General features: G+C 51.2%; 1 protein-coding gene and 1 long non-coding RNA gene across 8 annotated transcripts in view; both read left to right on the top strand.

The window, feature by feature from the left end:
• The first annotated feature begins 3,680 nt into the window (after nt 1-3,680).
• fat1a (FAT atypical cadherin 1a) overlaps nt 3,681-15,000 on the top strand; it is a 66,986-nt gene continuing 55,666 nt past the window's right edge. For 3 of the 7 annotated variants that reach the window (XM_035529868.2, XM_035529867.2, XM_035529866.2), the window contains exons 1-2: nt 3,690-3,975; nt 6,895-10,184. In XM_035529868.2, coding sequence (XP_035385761.2) covers nt 6,923-10,184 — 3,262 coding nt within the window. In that variant the 5' untranslated portion in view covers nt 3,690-3,975; nt 6,895-6,922. Of the gene's footprint in view, nt 3,976-4,878; nt 5,027-6,894; nt 10,185-15,000 lie in introns of those variants that run through there. The other 4 variants (XM_035529863.2, XM_081714233.1, XR_004776475.2 and 1 more) reach the window with 4 other exon arrangements.
• LOC145657868 (uncharacterized) overlaps nt 12,340-15,000 on the top strand; it is a 5,272-nt gene continuing 2,611 nt past the window's right edge. The window contains exon 1 of the long non-coding RNA XR_014123790.1: nt 12,340-15,000. This exon is cut by the window's right edge and continues 658 nt beyond it. This is a non-coding gene — a long non-coding RNA (uncharacterized LOC145657868).

The raw sequence follows: 15,000 nt of genomic DNA, 5'->3' as shown, positions 1-15,000 counted from the left end.
ACTTCAAACAGACCTAGACCAGACATGGACTAGACTTAGACCAGACTTAGACTAGATTTAGTCTTAGATTTAGAGCAGACGTCAAACAGACTTAGACTTAGGCCAGATTTAGACCAGACATGGACTCAGACCCAGATTAGACTTAGAGTGAGCCCAGAACTATCGCCAAGACCGTTCTTTTTTCTCTCATACCATCTGTTTTAGAGTTACCCTTCAGGACAGTTTAGCCCAGACGTTCTTCGAACAAATTGCTTACAGAAGCTTTAAGATCAGACTGCGTGCATGGAGACCCAGTCTGGAGACAGCGGGGTGGGCCATGCTGTTCCCATCACTCCTCTCCCTCCGATGGAGCGCGCCTCCTCGGTGAGCCTTCCCCTCCGCGTAGGCGTTGCCAAGGTGATCTCCGAGGTGGCCTCCAAGCCCAGATGCTATCGCCATGCCAACGCAGGCTCATACTGTCCCGCCCCGATTTTGACAGTGATGCGCCCTGATTTTGTGGTCTGCGTAAATGACATTGGGTGGCAGGGACAGAGGTGGAAAGTGCTAGAAAGTTTGACACATGGTTGGTTTCAAAAGCCGGTGTGGAGGTTTAGCAGAGTGGTGTGTGTGTGTGTGTGTGTGTGTGTGTGTGTGTGTAGGAGGGGGTTATAGGTCCGCCATGTGAATTACATTACATTAATAACTCTTCTGTCTCTTGTGTCATTTTGTGTATTTTTTGTGTGATCCTGTTACACAGATTGCAGTCGTGTTTGTCCTTCTCATACCGTTTGGTAGTTTTCCGCCTCTGTTGGAAACGTCCCAGTTTCACACCTCACTATACGTACCTTGGCTCCTTGGACCCACACTTACGTAAGGAGCTACGGAAACGTGTCCAGGGTGTCGGATATGTATTATGCCTTCCATACTACTACAGCTCTGACAGAACATTACATCCACACATGGCACGCACACTGCAGCCTACGTGCTACACGCTACACTTCTGCATTGCTGTCGTTTCCAGAACAGTAAGGTTGAATCAATATTTTTCTCCAGTACAGCAGTTAACTTATTTACATAACTGGCCTTTTACAGTAAAGATTAAATCCCATGATGCCGGGGGGGGGGGGGGGGACTATGCAGCCAGACGCTTACAAGCAGCTGCAGTTTGCAATTCAGTTTGTTACACATTCACTCGGCAGACAGAGTTCTTCCAGTTGCGCATCAAGATAAATGTAACGGTAACTGGTTAACGCGGAAAACCAAACCACACATCCACTGTAGCTGTCGTTCGCCAGCCGACGGGTTCCTTTGATGCGTCCCAAGCTCATATGTTTGCTGCTTGACTGCAATCTAATATACATTAATTACTCTCTTTTTTTGCATCAAATGTTGGTGCATGCCAAAGTGGATGCTAAAAGCATTACAGGCTCATGCACCTTTCAGTCGACAACTCGTATGCAAATGCGTATGCAAATGAAAATGCCACACTGTGTGGTCTGAGTGGGAAAGCGGTTCTGCCGAGCAGAGGCATGTCTACGAATCTGCACAGACGAGTCGTTATGAACTGTCATATTAATCTTATCATTATAACTATTATAACTGTTAACACTGGACTGTTTTTGGTTCTCTTACCCATTTCAGGACTAGTATTTTTTTATAAAACGTGCATCATGCTGGAGCAGTAAGTGGGTTAGTGAGTGGGGTGGTAAGTGCCCCCCCACCGCCCCAGGGTGGAAGGAATCCAAATTAAACTACATCTCCCATGCCAGATAGCAGATAAACTGTGTAGGTGTTAATGAAGGGTCAATGATATGCTGTAGTCTGTCGTTTGGGTGCTTAGCATGAGCCGCTCTCGTGACCGGCCCTTCCCGGCATACAGGATGCAGCAGTGGTGACAGAACTCTGGTGCCTGGCCCAGACGCGTAGCAGGCCGAGAGGTTTAGTGCAGTCTGTCCGGTTTTGCCTTTTGGTCCTTCTCCTCCTAAGACGGTCACTGGCAACCGTGAAAGTCTTGGAAGGGCAGCATCAGAAGGGCAGCGTCTCTATAAAGGAAGAATACCCTGGATGGAGATTAGAGGTTTTACGTGTCTGTTCGATAAATGTCTGTTTGGCTCACTACAGACAGCTTGAGGTTTTTTTTTTCCCCCCATAACAAAGTGACATCTATAGGGGCGTTCAATAACGGGGGGATCTTAAAGGTGCGGTCCACTGTCACTCAAACCCAGGCCCAATGAGATTCAGTGCAGCCACGTGGTTATTCAGCTGGGGCCCTGAGTGAGCCCCGGTTGGCTGTTTAGCCGGTGGAGATCCATAATGAGCCCATGGATGTAGTAAGGTGCGTTAGAGCAGAGCAGAGTCTGAGACATGAGAGGGAGGAGATCTTCACTGACCATTAGTGACATAATGAGGTGGGCAGGGCCATGGGGCAGCCAGAGGCCAGGGGGATTGGACAGTTGACTGAGGCTGGTTTCTCCAGAGATGACAGTGATATGAAATTCATCATTAAATGACACATGCAACCAGAGACATTTAGGTACCTAGAAACGACAAGAAGTGGCATATAGAATAAAATAGTAGTGTTGCAAAAGACAAACAAATGTAAAAATCTGGAAAGGTAGAAGCTGATGTAAAAACACCTTAAAACAAAAATGAATAATAGTAGTAATGATGGCAGATGAGTCCTGGGTACTGTGATGACTAGAGTGTGTGAAGGCCAGGTTAGAGATGTTATTAGTGTATTCACTACAACGAAGGAGGTAAAACTCTCTCTCTCTCTCTCTCTCTCTCTCTCTCTCTCTCTCTCACACACACACACACACCACCTCCAGGCATGTTACTGCTTCTCAAGGCCACAGCTCCCAAAGCCCTGTGCCAACAATGGAATGTCTCAACAGTGCCAAGATCAAAAGCACTGGACCTCTCCCTGTATCACCTGACCGGAATCCAATTAAAGCTTTATGGGTGGACCGGAGGGGTTTTCTGTGTGTGTGTGTGTGTGTGTGTGTGTGTGTGTGTGTGTGTGTGTGTGTGTGTGTGTGTGTGTGTGTGTGTGTGTGTGTGTGTGTGTGTGTGTGTGTGTGTGTGTGTTTAAGGGGGGGTTTGGGCTTCCGAGCTTGACAGGGAGTGTTGAATATCCATGTGCTAGAATGAGGAAGTGGGAGGAATACACACACACACACACACACCTGGTGCCTCTCAATCACACAGACCCGATGGCAAACGTGCTTTTAATGAAAGTTAGCTCTGTAGAAACGAGGCGCAGGGATTAACGCAGCACGCGACGCTCCAGAGGCTTCAGGTGGTTATCACAAGCTCGTGCTACTGAGCCTTCTAGTTGTGGTGGACGATAGCCTATCAGAACACACTTCATATTATTATTTTTCTATAACACTGCTGCTGCAGTTGGAGGCTTTAATGTCCGCTGCCCAGTGCGTCGATAGAAAAATAAGAAACGGCAATTCTGGCTCCTCGTGGAGTTCTTGAGTAGTCTAATTATTGCATGAGTTGTACGAAGCGTCCGCGATCAATAAAAAAATCAGCACCCCACCCCCCCAAAAATACACAAAAACGCCCCCGTGTCACTCGCGCAGCGGGCTACGGTGAGTGCGTGCATTCAAGAAGTGACACGAGCTACTCCCGGGGTGAGCTGAGTGACGTCACGACTCCCGAAACCCAGCCAGACATCCCGCTTTTAGAACCCGGGCGCCTCCTCCGCTGTGCGTGCGTGTGGACGCGAGGCATCGGTGAGAGGCTCACGGATTTCGCATTGTGGTCAAGGCTGTGCGTGCGTGGCCGTGTGGGATGCAGCCCGTGAAGTACGGACGCGCGAGGCAATGTAGGAACTAGTGCGGAATGCCTGTGCCTGCATTTGTTTTTGTTTTGTTAATTTCGACTGATTCTTCGTGCGCAGGGATGCTCGCGTTCCCGGTTTGTCAGTACCTCTTGGAATAGATTTGAAGGAAACTTTGACGCGACAGCCGTCGCCTGCTTAGTACGGTCAGTACCTTAATTTTCTTCTCTTTTTTTTTGCTTTTTTCACTTCTTTTCTTATATTATTTATTTTAGAATGCCGTTGCAACTTGATAAATTTCGGATTTCGCTACCCATAGGCAGTCTAGTTTGTAATCTAAAGTTAAATAGTAGTAGTAGTAGTAGTAGTAGTGGTAGTAGTAGTAGTAGTAATAATAATAATAATAATAATAATAATAGTGTCTTTTCACTAGCGTGTTGAAGCACGCATGGTTTTGATTCAAGCCGTTGGCACTCGGTTTGACCGATTTAGCGTGTGCTCAGCGCAGAGCCGCGTGGAGTGCGCCGTCTCTGTAACGGTAGGGGACGAGCGCCATCACTCGCACGCAGCAGAACGGGCCGGACGTTCGGTCGTGCTTAGGAATCCCGCGGCCACGCGGTTCTAGTTCCAACTTTTCTTTTCGTCCTTTCCCTTATTCATCCCTATGAGCCTGCCAGTTTGCTCGCATGCACTCTCCATGACTCTCCACGGGATACCATCCTTTCTTTTACAATATAGCGCGGATACACCCGTTTAAAAACCGTTGGGGTGGCATCTGCTGTGGTTCCGCCGAGTAGATTTTTTAAAAGCTCGTTTTCTCACGCTTGCTGTCGGTTTTTGAGACGGACTGCTAAATCGACTTACGGTGTTCAGTCTCGTGAGTTCTTGTTTTCGTTGATCGCTCGCGAGCGGTGTGGCTTTCGTGAATAAAGCGTGTCGAGATATAGCGCGCTCACTTCCCCAAATAAAAGGCAAGGACACAAAATCTAACATCAAAAGACTTCGCCGGCCCCTCAAAAGCGCGTACTTTATCCTCATGCCAGCAGGAAGTAGATCCGGACGAGCGAGTGGCTCGCGGAGAGATATCACACGCAAACTACGGGCAAGCGCTCGTGAGGCTGTGCGCTAGGGGCTGAGTGCGCGAGGAGAGACGGTAGCACTCGCGCTGTGAGGAGAGCTTCTCGGTACCATGCAGAAATTGCGAACTTCTAAACTACATGCAAACCGGCCAAACACGGGACGTTAGTGCTGGAATCGGTATGTATGATGGTGAACGGGCGGAGGCGGTTGTTTTAGGTGATCGCCTGTTGGTGTGGCGGGGCCGCGAGCTGAACGTTACCCGTTTTCGAAACGACGTGAAAGTTGAACCGAGGTTTTTGCCCGGTGGCTTTGTAATTACTGCTCGGAGCTCGCGCTGCTTGCTTAGTTGGCAGCCCGCGGCTGAGGAAACTTTTCCAGGAACGGAGATCTGAAATAGCAAAATTGGTGACGCTTCGGAAGTTTTCGGCTGCTCGTTATGCAATTAAAAATGCTTCCGTCTAAACTTGTTTAAGCAAGATATTGTTGACTTGTTTGAACAATCTGGCATCTGGCTGTGGAGAATGAACACGGTCACCGATGGGGGGATGGGGCACGAGCCCCCGCTTTTGTTACAAATGCTTTCCTATCAAAGACAACAAAACTCTAGGGATCAAAACGTTGATATATTTTTAAACATGTTGTGTTTATTGCAGCTTGCGTTACGTTGTCTGTCGATCAATTAAAATAATAATTAAAATGTGAAGGAAAAAAAAAGTTTAAACGAACCAGGTTCTCTCCGAGGGCGCTTAAAGTGTTAAATTCGTTAGATTGCGTTATTATTGTGTTTATACAGCGAGTAAAGGTTTTGGGACACTCTGCTTTAACGAAACACTTGGTTTGATTAGCTCGAGGTCATAAATTGTCGAGTTGTCCCGGGAGGAGGGACTCCGACAAAAGGTGACCTAATCTAACTGGCAAACGTTATCCTTACACAGGTCGGCGATGTCCGACGTACTGGAACAGAAGTAAAAACGAAAGAAGGGTTGTTGGGTTTTTTGTTAGTTAGTGTAGCTCGGATGATACGTCTGTGGTTGGCCTGGTGCGACTGTTTCGTCGGACTCGCGCTGTGTCGCCCTCGTTCACGCGGCTGCCAGGGTTCCTCACGACCCACCTTTTCAGCATCAGAAACATTTCACCACCGCGCCCGGTTATATTCCCTTGCAGTTAATTAACGCGCCTCTGTAATCAGGCTTTGCGGAGCAAGACGTGTAAAAAAAGGAAAATATATCGAGCCCGTTAATAAAGTTTTTAGAAGCGGGCGCCCGTCGTTTAGCGGTACCGGCTTCAGATCCGTATATGGGTGGGAAGGGTGAACGTTCCCAACCACGACCAGAGACTCCCAGCCTTGGATTAGCTCGTGCACGCAGTGCGCGATGGAATGCGTGCATTTGTGTATAATCTGGAACGAGCGCTTCCATCCAGGGCTCCTCGCTGCTTATCTCCGCGCATTCCGTCCCCAGCGCCCGTGGAGACTTGGCGAGCCTGGAAACCCGGCGCCGCCGCTTCATTCGCGCGCTGCGCCGAGCACGTACGCGCCGTTCGGGCTGCCTGTGCCGGTAACGTTTGCCGCGCTCGCGCACGCATTCTTCTCGGACTGTCAATCAATTGTTTCCGCGGTATTTTACGTCCGGCTGCTCATCTGGTTTCTGCTACCGGTGCAAAGTGAATATTTATGCTTTGTAGACTGATTTCATTAACTTTTGTAAACATAACTTTTTTTGCTCTCCTGTTGAAGCGTTGAAACTAGGGGTGCATAACTGACGTTTGACAAATTCACAGCAGAGCCAAATCAAATTCAAACCAGACTTTGATTTTCAATGTCAGATCTTTTAGCTCTCTTAAATTGTGTTCAGATTTAGCTGTATATCTGTATTTGTCTCATTGGCATAATATCTCAAGAAGGCATATTTAAAATTTAAAAATTGTTTTTGTCCAAACTAACATACAGACCTCTGGCTCCCAGCCCTAAATGTCTGTAATTGGTGTTTCAGGACAAAAATAGAAAGCTTTTTTGGTTTCCTAATCCTGCACCTCCTTCTCCACAGGTGGTTCGGTGGAGAGCGGACAGCGAACATGCGTATCCAGGTGACGTCACTGCTGGCAGTGCAGCTGGTGTTCCTGTGGGACCCCGCCTGGTCCCAGGGGCAAGACACGTCGCCCAGCCCGCGCTTCACCCAGCCCTTCTACAACACCACCATCTTTGAGAACTCCGCTGCCAAGACCTACGTGGAGGGCCCCGTGAAAATGGGCATCTACGCCATGGACCCTTCCTGGGAAATACGGTACAAAATAGTGTCGGGCGACAGCGAAAGCCTCTTCAAAGCAGAGGAGTACCAGCTGGGAGACTTCAGTTTTCTGCGAATAAGGACCAAAGGAGGAAGCAGCGCAATCCTCAACCGCGAGGTGCGTGACCACTATGTTCTCACGGTCAAGGCCACGGAGAGGGCATGGAATGCGGAGGCCCGGGTGAGGGTCCGGGTCCAGGTACTGGACACCAACGACCTGCGGCCCCTCTTCTCCCCAACCTCCTACAGCGTGTCCCTGCCAGAGAACACGGCCATCCGCTCCAGCATCGCCACGGTCACGGCGACGGACGCCGACATCGGTACGAATGGGGAGTACTACTACAGCTTCCGGGAATGGACGGACACGTTTGCGGTCCATCCCACAAGTGGTGTGGTCACGCTGACCGGGAAGCTGGATTACGCGGAGACAAAGCGGTACGAGCTAGAGGTGCTGGCGGTGGACCGCGGCATGAAGCTGTATGGGAGCAGTGGGTTTAGCAGCATGGCAAAGCTAACGGTACGGGTGGAGCAGGCTAACGAGCACGCACCAGTCATCACCGCTTTGGCTCTGGCACCCTCTGACGCCGACAAGGACCCCACTTACGCTGTGGTCTCCGTTGAGGACGATGACCAGGGTGCCAACGGGGAAATAGCGTCTCTCAGTGTGGTTGCAGGAGACCCGCTGCAGCAGTTTAGAGCTGTGAGGTCCAGCCCGGGTAGCAAGGAATACAAAATTAGGGCTTTGAAAGAAGTTGACTGGGTTGGTCAGCCTTACGGTTACAATCTCACACTGCAAGCTAAAGACAAAGGAAATCCAGCCCGGTTTTCCTCAGCTAAAGTCATCCACATCACGTCCCCACAGTTTAAAGTAGGGCCTCCGAAATTCGAGCAGTCTGTTTACAGGGTCAATATAAGCGAATTTGCTCCACTGCGCACACCTGTTGTGATGGTAACAGCTGTGCCGAAGTATCCCCAATTAAAGTACACTTTAAGACAAAAATCAGACAAAAATCCCTTCACAATCAATCCAGATACCGGCCTGATCACAACAGCTGGGCCCGTCCGTGCAGACTATGCACCCCGACATGAGTTAGAAGTCTTTATTGGTGACAAAAAAGGAGCCACTAAAGTTATCGTTGACGTGACTGACGTGAACAACAATGCCCCGGAGTTTCAGCAGTCCTCTTACAAAGCCAGCATTGATGAAAACATGCCCATAGGAACGAGTGTGGCCACAGTTAAAGCAGTCGATTTAGACAGCGGAGAGAATGGCTACGTTACATACAGCATCGCTAACGTAAACCCCCAACCTTTTGCAATCGACTACTTCTCTGGGGTTATCAGTACCTCTGAACTTCTGGACTATGAACTGATGCCGAGGGTTTATAATTTACGAGTGCGCGCATCAGACTGGGGGGAACCTTTTCGCCGTGAGGTGGAAACGCAGGTCACGGTCACCCTCAGCAACCTGAACGACAACAAGCCTCTGTTTGAAAGCGTCGACTGTGAGGTGACTGTGCCCAGAGACCACGGCGTTGGAGAGCAGATCACCACTGTGTCTGCCATCGACGCGGATGAGCTTCAGCTGGTCCGCTACGCGATAAGAAGTGGCAACGGCCTGGACCTCTTCGAGTTGAACCCCAACTCGGGCGTGCTGTCCCTGAAGCAGCCGCTGGACGAGGGTGAGGCGGTGAAGGCATCCTTCCACTGCCTGCAGGTGGTAGCCAGTGATGGCGAGCATGAGGCACCGCCAACGTTCTTGAACATAACCGTCATCACAGCGCACAAACCCGTTCAAGTCAGGTGTGTTGACACCGGCGTGGCCACTATGCTGGCAGAAAAGCTGCTGCAGAGCAGTAGAGTCCACAACCAGGCGGAACCCGACGAGAACTTCTTAGACGTTCACGCTGCCAACCGCTTCACCCCCCAGTTTGCGGACTCGTTTCCCAGTGCGGTTGATGTGAAAGAGGACCTGCCGGTCGGGGCCAGGATCATCCATTTGAACGCGTCAGACTCGGACAGCGGTTTCAATGGCAAACTCGTCTACGTTATCTCAGGAGGCGACACGGAGAGTCGATTTGTTGTTGACATGAACGACGGCTGGCTGAAGGTGTACGCTCCACTCGACAGAGAAAGGACCGATCACTACACACTCAATGTCACGGTTTACGACCTTGGGATACCCCAGAAATCATCATCGCGACTGTTGGACGTCAAGGTAACGGACGCTAATGATAACAGCCCGCGATTTCTGCAAGACACTTACTCAGTGGAGATTAGCGAAAACACGCCTGTGGGCACGGAAATTATCCAGGTTGTAGCCACAGATAAAGATCTCGGGGACAATGGCATCGTCAGGTACTCCATACTGGCAGACACTGATCAGTTCACCATCGCTGAGGAGACGGGAATCGTTACAGTCAAAAAACCTCTGGACCGAGAGGTCCAGTCCGACTTTCTACTGCGGATAGCCGCTCGTGACCAGGCCACAGCCGAACCCCAGCTGGTGTCGACTGTGTCGCTTAAAATCACGCTGGAAGATGTCAACGACAACCCCCCCAAATTTGTTCCTCCCAACTATCGGGTGAAGGTGAGGGAGGATCTCCCAATTGGCACGGTTGTCATGTGGTTGGAAGCCCATGACCCGGACATCGGACCCTCGAGCCAGGTGCGGTACAGCCTCATGGACCATGGCGAGGGGAAATTCGAAGTGGACAAACTCAGCGGCGCAGTGCGAATCGTGCAGAATCTGGATTACGAGAAGCGGCAAGTGTACAACCTCATGGCGAAAGCTAAGGACAAAGGCAAACCGATTTCTTTATCCTCGACCTGCCACGTTGTGGTGGAGGTGGTGGACGTGAACGAGAACCTGCACCGCCCATGGTTTCCGTCGTTCGTGGACAAAGGATTTATCAAAGAGGACATACCCATTGGAACATCTGTCATGAAGGTCACGGCACAGGACGAAGACAAAGGAAGGGATGGGGAGATTGTCTATTCTATACGGGACGGGTCTGGCCTTGGGATCTTTGCCGTCGACGAAGAAACTGGTGAGTGTTCTCGCTATATCTTATTTATGTTCCGGACAAAAGTGTGAAGTGTAAGTGGTGCTTTATTTTGTCAGGCCATGGGCATTTCATGAGCCCGGTCGCCTGTGCATAAATCCGATCTTCCACATGGGGGAACATAGGATTGTGGAATTCCGAGCTGGATTTTGTACATACAGGGAGTGACGTCTCTTTCCTGCCACGTTATTCAGTCAGGTGCATCTGCACGTATTAGGAATTTGTGAAGTTGCAAGTGTTTCTCCGCATAGAGTCGGAGGGAACAGCTGGAGCAGCTGTTTCTCAGACCCATGTTTTTTCTTCTTCCGGCCCCCACAATATTCCGAACACTTTCAAAGGTATCAGGTATTTTTGCAGCAAAGGCGAGATGCAGCCCTGCTAACACTGCGCAAAGAATGCCTTAATGCCTCTCTCAGCTGGTCACGGACGCTGCAAGCACCTGTGCCAAAAAGCTTAAAATAAGCAGTCTGGAATTCCAACCGTTGCTCCACACGAAGCAGCATTGCCCACCCAGCCTTCCGAGCGCCACGCTCGCGGCTTTCCCCAGCACATCTCTTTAATATGCTGGGAATTTCTCGTTCGTGGCTCAACGTGGGCTTCTTCTTCTTTCTGGGAAAAAAAAAATTGGACTGCACTGCGGTATGCATAATTAATGCGCAAATGGGTCAGTGAAAATGTCATACATAAAACATAAGGTTTTTAGCATGCGCTCGCTCTGTAGTCTACACTTACGCCGAACATTGTTAAAAAAAAAAGTTGCTCCAAACCACTCTAAGAAGTCACTCCAAGAAAAAAAAAACATTAAATGAGCTGTTAATTAGTTGTTGAAGGCAGAGTGGAGCACTTTATTAAGGGAGGTAAATTTGCAGTGGCCTGCTCCAGACCCCAACAGGGAAATCTCGCTTTTCTGCAGGGGTAAATTTAGCATGGGCAGGAAGTGATGTCGCGGGGCTCTTCCCCTACACAGCCATCTGCCAGTCACCGTGCCAGGCCATGATCATGGAGACGGAGCGGCGGGAGGTCGTAGATCACCCGTGTCCCCTTTTGTGCCGAACTCTTTTTCTTTCTCTGCTTTTCGGGGAGGGGGAGGGGCTGCTCTGAACCCACGAGCGTGAGACGGGGGAGGGGTACAAGGCGGCATTTGTCTGAGGAAACGCGATACTCGGCCGTGATTGGTTAAAACTTAGCCGCAAAGGCAGCGTGCGAAAAAAAGGTAAATGAACTCTTTTGCAGTTGATCGTTGCAGAAGGTCTTTCATTCCTGGTTTCGCCACGGACCCCGCCTTCCCAATAACGCCCCCCCGTCTCTCCGCCCCCGTCCCCCATTGACCCACATCTGTTACTCGATCGCTAACTTCCATGTGTATTCTTGGAAAATTCTCTGGAAATTCTTGGAAAATTCTCTCTGATGTGCTAATATCTGCTTAGTATAGCAGGCTGCATGCTGACGAATCTTGGCGCCCTATGTTTATATATTTAGCCAGCGCTGACCCTGGCACGGTAGTCTGGCCGGCACCACCCTTAACCCGAGGACGTGGAGGTCAGCAGGAGCGTTGACCTAGTGTTCCCTGTCCCCCGGGACCTCTGGGTGACGGGTGTGTCCCGGCAGGGTTGGGGTTGTCGTGAGCCATTGTTAAAGATCATGACTGGTAGCAGAGTAAAGGTGTCTGAGGTTACAACAGCTACCCCCCCCCCACTCCCACACCCTCAGGGAGACCAGACTTTTGATGGGCAGGGGGCGTCTTTTCAGCAGAGCCAGGGAATGCCATGGGAGGTCAGCTTATGTCTCAAATAGTGCATCGATCGCAGTACACAGGCTGAACTGGAAGAGTCCTGATTTCTGATTGTGATGTGTTTTTGTCAACATCAAAAATCACAGTAAATAAATAAAGTTGAATTATGAATGAATGAATGAATGAATCTGTATAATGTGATTTTCAGTCTGTGGGATACTAGATCACATTATTACAATTTCAGTTTTACAAACCTAGGGTAGGTTTGTAATAATGTGATCTAGTATCCCACAGACTGAAAATCACATTATACAGAGTGCGAAAGCTTAGTGGAGCACTGGGTCTCAAGAGAGAGAGAGAGAAGGGGGGGGAGAGAGAGAGAGAGAGAGAGAGAGAGAGAGCGAGAGAGAGAGAGAGAGAGAGAGAGTGAGTGAGTGTCAGTCATTTGGCATTCAGCACAGGTCTACTTTGTTAGCGCAGTCATAGGCCTTAAAACAGCCTCTCAAAGTTGCTTAAGGTTAAAACGCCTTTCAAATGGAAAGAATCCCGCCATACGAACGGCACGCTGTGGAGAAGTGGCGTGTGAAGAGACGGCGCGATTGGCAGGCTGAGCACGCCTCAGCTGTGGGCTCTGGGGACTGTTTGTCTTTGCTTGCTCGTCACATTCTCTCTCGAGCTCACAGACGTGCCATATTTCGCTCGCTAATCACAATTTACTCCAAAACATATCCGAACGCCGCGTCGTATCGCTTTGTAGCTTTCGCTGAGAGTCTTTCCGGCGTGCTGCTCGTAACAGTTTGTGTTGAGGCACGTCGCCGCGGCGACGGGTAGCGATACGAGGTACAGGATCGCGACGCGATACGCCGGCCGTATCGCGCGCCCCTGGTGCCACTGCGCTCCTGCCTGGCGGTCGCGCCTGCGGCCCGACGCCTTCCCTCTCGTGGACGCCAGGTTCCCGCCTCGCTATATTTGGCCCGCCTGTGCACGCCTTGGAAGCACTCTGGGGTGGAATAATCTCAGCCCTCTCGGAAACTCTGCCTTCCCCAACCGCTCAGAGCCCCCCCCCCCCCCGCCGACTTTTCCAGCATCCAGAAAAAGCTCGATAATTTGAGCTTGCAAGCCAGGGAGATTAGCCGAACCGCAAATTGTAACTCCGAGATCGCGTCCGTCTCTCTCTGCTTGTCTGACACACACACTCTTTTATTTTCTTCCTTCCACGGGCTTAGGGTGCGGGGAGCTCTCCGCACATGTTGTTTACTTTCTTCAGGTCGCACACGTGTGGAGATTTCAGGGAGCCCTGTCCAGTTTGCTCTGTGTGTATGTGTGTGTATGTGTGTGTGTGTGTGTGTGTGTGTGTGTGTGTGTTTGGACCCTGTATCCTGAGTAATTGAGTTAATAAGGATCTCACGCACTGGCCCCGGGCGGAGGCCTCTGCCCGCGAAGCCGATTGATGTTACAGGGGCCACACATTGAATCCAGACGTGTCCCCAGCTGGCCCTTTGTGTGGCACAGGGCCACGTAAGGGCCACAGCCCTAAGCCACCAGCTCACAAATCACAGGGAGGCGGTGGGACTCCAGTCCCGTAAGCCTCGCGGCAGAGGGACCGAGCTGCTACCGGGCGGAGGAGGCGGACCGGACCGCCCGCATCCCAAACGGGTCCGGGCCGCGTCGCGGTGGTGGGGCGAGGTTGGAGTGTGGAGTCACGTTGGAAAGTAAGGCCACATTTTGTTGGTGGTGGTGTCTCGGTGGTGGTTCTCGGTGTTCGGACCCGGGGGAACCCCGCACCCGATCCCGTGTCGCGCTTTAAGGCAGGTCTTCTCTTGTCGTTCTGCTCTCTTTAAGAGCCACGGAGTGTTTTCAAAAGCTGCTGTGGCACACGAGGTCCGGCAGAGGTTCCTCGCCTCTATGTCCCAGCACCCCCCAGCCTCCAGCGCCGGTCCGAGCTCCGAAGCGCCCCCTCTACCTTCCCCGGCCTCAAGCCGCGGAGGGGCAGAGCTGGTCTGCCCGATGCCAGATAACAGAGGAATGCAACACGGATCCGCCACTGCATGTTGGTCTGGCCCTGCTGTGGCACGGTCCAACGAGCCGAGGGGGCGGGGTTGTGTCACAGTGCCCACTGGGGGGGGGGATGAGAGAGAGGGTGAGTGAGTCCTCAGCCACATTTTCTGGAAGGCGCGTGACCGACTCCACGCTGTCTGTGCTTGGGCCGCATCGCCCCGGCAACGGGGCCCTGGAATTCCAGGAAGGGAGTGGGGGGGGTTTGACTGTAGGGTGCAAACTGAAAAGGGCCCTTTGCCTCATTAGCAGCGGTTCCGGCCCAACAGCAACGGACGTAACCCTTTCTTATGCTAATGAGCACTAACGAGGGCTAATTGGGTTGAAGTGCACAAACGCACCGGAGCACTGAAACGAATAAATTTTTGAAGGAAGCAGAAAAAAACATTTTTGAGGTGAAGCTCCAACTGTGTAGATTTAGTTCCTAAATGGTGTGTGTGTGTGTGTGTGTGTGTGTGTGTGTGTTTGCTTCAGTTGGGTTTGTCATCATAGAGCTGGTTAAGCTGGCACACGTGACCGGGCAGCAAAACACTACCTGCCATGCCGGATTGATCGGCGTTGAATTCGAGCGCTCTTCACCTCGCCGTGGGGAGGCTGATCGTGTCCCGCCTTCTGTCCCGCAATCTCTTTTTACGACGCAATAAGACGCAATTACCACTGAGTTAAACATCTGGCGTTTGAACCCTGCTGGTCGCCCCCTCCTCCACCCCTCCACATTTTTAAAAACGCCTTTGATCCCACGCAGAAATACTCAGAGGAACACCGGCGTATAAATAGACAGAGGGGAGTGGGGTCTAGGTCTCCTGTTAACACACCGCACCTTTGAAACGCATGCTCTCTCTCTCTCTCTCGCTCTCTCTCTTCGGCCTTATAGAGAGAACGGGCTCTTTGGCGCATGCGCGCCGTGTCTGGATGTCTAGCAGCTAGCGTCCTGTGGCAACCCCCCACTCCGCCCGGCTGGGCCATTTCATGCTCCACAGTGACACAGCAATAGCGGAAGACGCTCGTTATCAG

This window comes from Electrophorus electricus, chromosome 5, assembly GCF_041902795.1.
Source record: "Electrophorus electricus isolate QZ-2024a chromosome 5, ASM4190279v1, whole genome shotgun sequence".
NCBI classification, from domain to species: Eukaryota; Metazoa; Chordata; class Actinopteri; order Gymnotiformes; family Gymnotidae; genus Electrophorus; species Electrophorus electricus.
Note: the sequence above shows the minus strand (reverse complement) of the source record. Positions and strands in the feature narration are given on the sequence as shown.